At 44.4% G+C, this 6,410-nt stretch overlaps 1 protein-coding gene across 1 annotated transcript; it reads right to left on the minus strand.

Annotated features, from left to right (window-relative positions):
• Nucleotides 1-148: 148 nt before the first annotated feature.
• Nucleotides 149-6,033, minus strand: TIMM22 (translocase of inner mitochondrial membrane 22). Its single transcript, XM_037494183.2, has 4 exons — nucleotides 5,534-6,033; nucleotides 2,947-3,143; nucleotides 2,158-2,230; nucleotides 149-713 (listed from the first exon to the last, which is right to left on the minus strand). Exons 1-4 carry the CDS (start codon nucleotides 5,769-5,771, stop codon nucleotides 637-639), a joined length of 585 nt encoding a protein of 194 aa, XP_037350080.1. The 5' UTR covers nucleotides 5,772-6,033; the 3' UTR covers nucleotides 149-636.
• Nucleotides 6,034-6,410: the final 377 nt, after the last annotated feature.

The raw sequence follows: 6,410 nt of genomic DNA on the forward strand, positions 1-6,410 counted from the left end.
GCAAACCCTGAGAATCTAACATTCCCCAACTTCTCAACAGCTTTCTCATTCTTTTCCTTGGGATGTTCAATCTTTGGGCCATCTTTTTGGGGAATTAAAGAATCTAAAGATAAAAATAAAGCAACCTTTTAGGACTACAAATATATATATATATATATATATATATATATATATATATATATACACATAAATAAAGAATAGCAGAATACTAAACAAAATGACATAGTTGGCTGGATGGCATAAATTTACTTTGCCCTGCCCTGATATGTGACTGCATGAGTTCTAAGGTAGAACAGTTTAGTAAAGTCATTTCTGTTCCCACAGCACCAACCAATCAACTGGCCAGTTGTGAACAGGAACAAAGCTTTGTGGAGTTTAACTCCTACAAATCAAAATGCTCAATCGAGAGAAGCCAGCATGGCACATGCCCCGCACAGCCTGGCTCAAGTCCAGTGGGGAGCAGCTGCTCAGATGTTAGAGGCCGGCAACCGCCAGGCAGCTCCCTCATGGCATCAACTTCTCGAGGGAATATAAATGTCTTCAGTCTCTGAAGCAAGTGCCCTAGAGCGTGCACAAACTACCCTCCTCCAAACGCTGATCCAGGACTGGCAGAGTCCTTCCCAGAAGCAATTACTCTCATCGCAGGTAATAATCAATTGCAGCAGAGAAAGCAGCAAATCCTCCACAACCAATGGCCCCAGCCTTTAAGCCAGCTGTAAAGAAAATAGAAACACCACATTACCTGTGGTGACAAATGCTGGGTCAGGCAGCATTCTGATAAAGTTTGCATACCCATAGATACAAAAAAACCAGCACAAACATTCCAAGTCATTCAGCCAATCACAGATTTGTATGACTTCAGTGAAGCTCAGCGCATGATCTAATCGAGTGTACTCAGTGTGCTCATGTAACTGTACATTCATTTCACTTTTCTTATCCCAAAGAATTACTATTTCCAGTCTCAGGAAAACAGCCCCTCACAGGCAGGAAAACTGGTTCAGAGAACCAGCTCTTGGAATCAAGTGAAAGCATATGGCCTGTTACCCTGATTTGTTTATGGAACAAATTCCTGGGAAGGTGATCAAAGCAGTCTTAGAGGAAGCTGTGCTTCTCAAAGAGGCCCTGACAAAGCTGAGTGATGGGAAGACCAAAGGAAGAGTTACTCTATAAATCACAAATGGCTGTTTGAGGAGTAATAGCAGGTTTAAATGACTGCAAATCATCCTGCCTCTCAGAAAATGAGAAAGCAAGCTTTTATGTTTGGGTAAGTTAGCACATGGCAGATGGAGGGTGGCCCCACAATGAACACTATTAGAAGTCACTGACTCTTGACTCTTGATGGGCATGTCAACAGGAAGAAGTGGCAGGGAATTGGTTTCTTTGTTTTTTACAGAGGATAATCAACCTTTCTAGAAGACCTATAATGGTCTTTTAATGGGTCACTGTCTTAAGAATCCTCAACAAAAAAAAACGGAAAAAAAAAAAAAAAAAAAAAACCCTACCATACCATGACATTACACAAACTTAAAACTGGTAACAGCATAGAATTAAGAAAAATGTGCAACTTCCTGAAATGCATGGAGCTGACAATTCAACAGAGCCCGCTATGAGGACAAGTAGGCTTTCCAGGGCTGAATGCTTTGGTACTATCCTGTACATTACCATGTCCCAGGAATTAGCATCAGGAAGTTCTCCCCATATTTTCAATATGGGGGGGGGGTGTTCTTTTTTCTAAGACAGATCTAAATCTATCTGAGGTTCTTACCTGGAGATGATTTTTGTCTCCCCAAGGGACATTTAGCAATGTGCAAGTTTTAGTTGTCACAACTAAGGGCTGCTACTAGTGTCTAGTGGTTGGGAGGCCTGGGATGCTGCTAAACATCCTCCAATGCACAGGACAGTCCCCTTTTCCCCTCCAGCAAAGATTATCTAGTCCAAAACATCAACAGTGCCAAAGATGAGAAATCCTGATCTAGATACTAGAAGTTTCCAAAACTGAGTTAACACAGAAGCAAATATGAATTACTTGTCAGAAAGGAGTATCAAGTGTCCATATATGCCTTAAGCTATCACTGGCACCCTCATATGTTTGAAAATGCCAACTTCAGCATGTTGTCCAAGACCACAGAAAATACCATTCCAGAGTTGTTTACTAACCTCTGAAACCAATGGCTCCTCCAGTGATGCAGCCACTAATGACACTATTCTTCCAGTCGGATTTTCCCCGGTACTGTGGGTAGAGAAGTGCAGTTCAGAGCCAAAGAACCAAGCCAGACAATGACTAAGGTAAAAACAGGGTTTCTCGCTGGCTAATTTAGTACCATCCCAAAGGAAACCTAATCTTTTTCAAAAGCATAATTCCTAAAATTGGAATGTGTTCACAAATGCTTCTTGCAGGGGGTACCAGAGCACTGTAACCAAGTGCAGCATTTGGGAAGTAATTAAAATCTCTTCTCTGGTGTTTAAAATCATTAACCAATTTCTAGCCTACAAAAACAGGTTAAAAAAAAAAAAAAAGAGGTTCTCCCGGTGGCGCAGCAATTGAGCGCTGGGTTGCGAGGCTGCCCACAGCCTCTGCAGCACCGGTTCAATCCCCGGCTACCAGGCAAGGGTCCCACATGGCGCGCAGACCTCTCCTGCTGCCCGCTGCTCCCCTCAGCAGTGTACTTCGTCAGTCTGCCTGCTCTGCTCTCCCCTCTGGCTCTGGTGAATTCTCTCACCCTCCCACGTTTCTGACTATACCCAGTGCTTGTATAAATAAATAAATAAATCTTTAAAAAAAAAAAAAGTTAAAAAAAATGTAAGCCAAATCATAAACACTAGAGTTGTCATTGAGAACAACTTAATGGAAATTCAATCTAGCAAGTACTGGATGTTGCTAATAACATTAAGAGCATTTCTCTTTAGAAGCCATAAGATGGCGGCAGGTAAGGCAGAGACACTTACAGATTCTACTAAACACTCGGTGCAAGAAAACATGGCACCCACAATGGCAAAATTTTTGGCATAGGACATTCCTCTTTGCCCCATATCTTTAAGAACTTCTTTTGCTGTTGGTGTACGGTAAGGATCCTTAGGGTCAAAGCCCACATTGGTATCAATGCCAGCAGTGAACACTCCAAATGCACCTCCCAAGACAAATCCTAAAAACAAACACAAAGATGAAGATTTCTTTGCATGCTTTCTGGATTACTTGCACGGGGACATACTTATATAGCACCTTCTGGGTGGCCACCATGGTAGAGGAAACCACCCCCCTCCCACCAGCCATTCAAACTTCCTACTTGCCTGGCTGAGGCAATCAAGGATGCATCTTGTTGACAGCTTTTTCTCTGTCTCATCTTGGATTTCTCCCTTTCACTTCCTACATTCCTTAAGATTCTGTCTTTAACTGTATATTCTCTCTATACTCTCTCTAATGAAACCACTCACGCTCAGTTTCACTCCCTTGATCATGGTGACATTCATTAGTCATTTAGTACCATGTACCAATTACTCTGCTGCTTCATAGTTCCAGCCTCATTTATTCTTCACAATAATCCTGTGGAGTACATATTGTTATCTTGTCCTTTCTATAGCAGAAGAAACTGAGCCACATTCAGGTTAAATAACTTCCCCCAAATCACAAAGCTACCAAATGGCAAATCCCACTGTGTCCACACCTGACCTTCTTGAACCTACTATACATCTCCATAGTATCCTCTCATCACCTCAAGGCCAGCATATATTGAATGAAATCATGGGCACCACTAATCAGACTTTCTTGCTTATGACTCCTTTCAGTCACCCCAACTCAAAAACCAGGGGCATTCTGAGTGCTTCTTTGCTTTTCCCAACAGCTCTGACTATGTCCACAAGTATTATTCTAGCCAATGGCCTTTATCACTTCCACCCTGGAATACTACAAAGTCTCATTCATCATTTCAGCAAATACGTAAACGATTATGAGAGGCACAATGATGAACAAAGACCCAATTTCTAAGGACTCCCTATGCACAGCCTTTTCTTTCCTTCATCACACTCCATCCTGATTCAGCACGTGTGTTACTTACTGGTTACTCCTGAAAAAACATCAGTTTCTGCACTAATGCCTAAAGACAAAAAAGCCCTACCTCCCCATGCCCTCTTCTCCCTCCATTCTCTCAATTCTTCAAGACACAGCTCAGTATCACCTCTCCTTGTGGCCTTCCCCAAGCAAAACAACTCTTCTTTCTAATTTACTTCACATTTGCACACTGCCTGCATTTCTATAAATGTCCTTCATTCTCAATGAGATTGAAACTCAGAGCATGCAAATGTGATCAGTCTCTTTACCTTGCACATAGGAAGGGCAATGCACTTTCTCATATCTTCAGAAGGTTAAAGAAAAAGGAAAAAATCAAAATCCAGACTCCTTCCTTACCCCTTGCTCACAGCAGTCTAATTACACTGACCACAAGATTTCTTGACCTACTAAACATAGAGCTGCCATATGATCCAGCAATTCCACTCCTAGGTATTTACCCAAAGGACACAGAAATATCAATTCCAAAGAACACCTGCACCCCTATGTTTATAGCAGCACTGTTTACAATAGCTAAGCTTTGGAAACAACCCAAATGCCCAAAAATAGATGACTGGATCAAGAAGATGTGGTACATATACACCATGGAATATTACTCAGCATTCAAAAAAGATAAACACATGCAATTTGCAGCAACATGGATGGCGCTAGAAGGGATCATGCTCAGCGAAATAAGCCAGAAAGAAAAAGAAAGATACCGGATGATCTCACTCATAGCAGGAATCTAGAAAACTTAAATAGGAGACCAGGAAAAAGAATAACTATAAGAAAGAAAATACGAAAATCAACAAACAACTATGAACCAGAGACATTCTATGGGGGGTGGGGGGCGGGGAAAGGAGGGATTGGGATCAAAATAAGGGGGCTGTAATTGTATGGGCAATATAAAAATAAAATTTAAATTAAAAAAATTAAAAAAAAATAATTACACTGACCACAATGGTCTTTCTGTTCTTCAAACCTCAAGTCAGTTCCTGACTAGAGCCCTTTTACACTTGTTCTCCCTGTCTGCCCCACTCTTCTGCCAGGCTCCTTCTCAACATTCTCTCTCATTCCCCGTGTGTGTGTATATACACTTATGTATCTTTGTTAGCTTTTTGAGAAAAAAGGGGTCTTATTTCTTTCACCCTGTCTTCCTCACGTCCTGGAAGACGTTGCTCAGTAACGATGTGTTGAAAGAATTATTTAAAAGTGAATAACCGAATGAAAGAAGTCAACCATCACAATAACCTCTAGGTCCCGAATCACAGGACTGATTTTCTGATCCAGCTTCCAGAGGTGAAAGCTACTAGCCTCAAGAACCAGACAGGTGTTGCTCGAACTCACTGAAGCAGTGGAGATGTAGTGGAGGTGTAGTCAAGGTCAAGGCTGACAGCCCCTTCGTCTCCCAGGCGCGTGGTCTTTTTAGCAGACGATCCCACTCCTGTCCCCGTCCTCAGCCTCCCAAGGGCCCCCCTCGCCTTGCCTTACCTCCCACGCAAGCCAGCGCCGCCTTGAAGGCGCAGCTTTCCATCGCTCTCTCGATCATCTTCTGCTCCTCACTCTTGGCTGGACTCGGGATCCCGCCCAGGCTACCTGGCTCCAGGAGCCGGGGCTGGCGCTTGTCACCCACCAAGTGTTGCAGAAGAAGACTGTACTGCAGCGGGGCTTCCGCCGAGCCCGCCGCCTCGGGCGCGGAGCCCCCGCCACTGGGGGCCGGGGCCGCCATGATAGTAGTTGCCCGAGAAACCTTCGCGTCTTTCTTCCCACAGCAGATTCTACACGCGTCAAGTTGGGGCACTGGGCGCCTAGCCACCGCACCGCAGCGGCAGATTCGCCAGGTCGAGAAAGTCCGAAGGAGTTGCAGCAGCAAAGTTTGTTCGTGCACAACTGGTGAAATGGCGATCCCGCTCCCCAAAAGCCTCTTGTGAGTACTGAATCGGCTTGTGCAGCATTCCCAATGGCGTTGACAAATAAGGTTCAGATGTACCCGCTAGCGTCCGTATCTTTGGGGCTGCAGCGCAGTACCTGCCGGGATTTGTAGTTCTGACACTTAGGCCCCGAACATTTCCCAGGAGGCCTTGCGCGAGAACGCACTTGTCTGCCCTCTGCCGCGCTCGATAGGAGGAGCGGCAGCGTGCACAAGAGGCTGCAGCACGACGGGGCGCCGGCAGGGGGCGCGCGCGCCTCGCCACGGCCCTTCCAGCCTAGCAATTCCTGTCAGAGGTTTGGACGCGTCAGGGTGCTTTGTAAGTAAACGTGAAGATTGGTGTGAATGTATGGAATAAATGTTACGTTCAGTAAGTAAACCCTTGAGGAGGGAGAGGTAGCCAAAAATGAGTGAAGAAGTAAGTGAAGCTAGCCAAGC

The sequence above is a fragment of the Talpa occidentalis genome, unplaced genomic scaffold, assembly GCF_014898055.3.
Source record: "Talpa occidentalis isolate TD23 unplaced genomic scaffold, MPIMG_talOcc4v2.1 talOcc4.7, whole genome shotgun sequence".
NCBI lineage: Eukaryota > Metazoa > Chordata > Mammalia > Eulipotyphla > Talpidae > Talpa > Talpa occidentalis.

Excerpts from the sequence above, each read along its gene's own strand:
- TIMM22 (XM_037494183.2), bottom strand. The coding sequence starts at position 5,771 with ATGGCGGCCCCGGCCCCCAGTGGCGGGGGCTCCGCGCCCGAGGCGGCG. Across the intron at positions 2,231-2,946 it reads CCGAGTGTTTAGTAGAATCT|TACCGGGGAAAATCCGACTG; the intron begins GTAAGTGTCTCT and ends CTCTACCCACAG. Across the intron at positions 714-2,157 it reads AGGAGCCATTGGTTTCAGAG|CTGGCTTAAAGGCTGGGGCC; the intron begins GTTAGTAAACAA and ends TTTTCTTTACAG.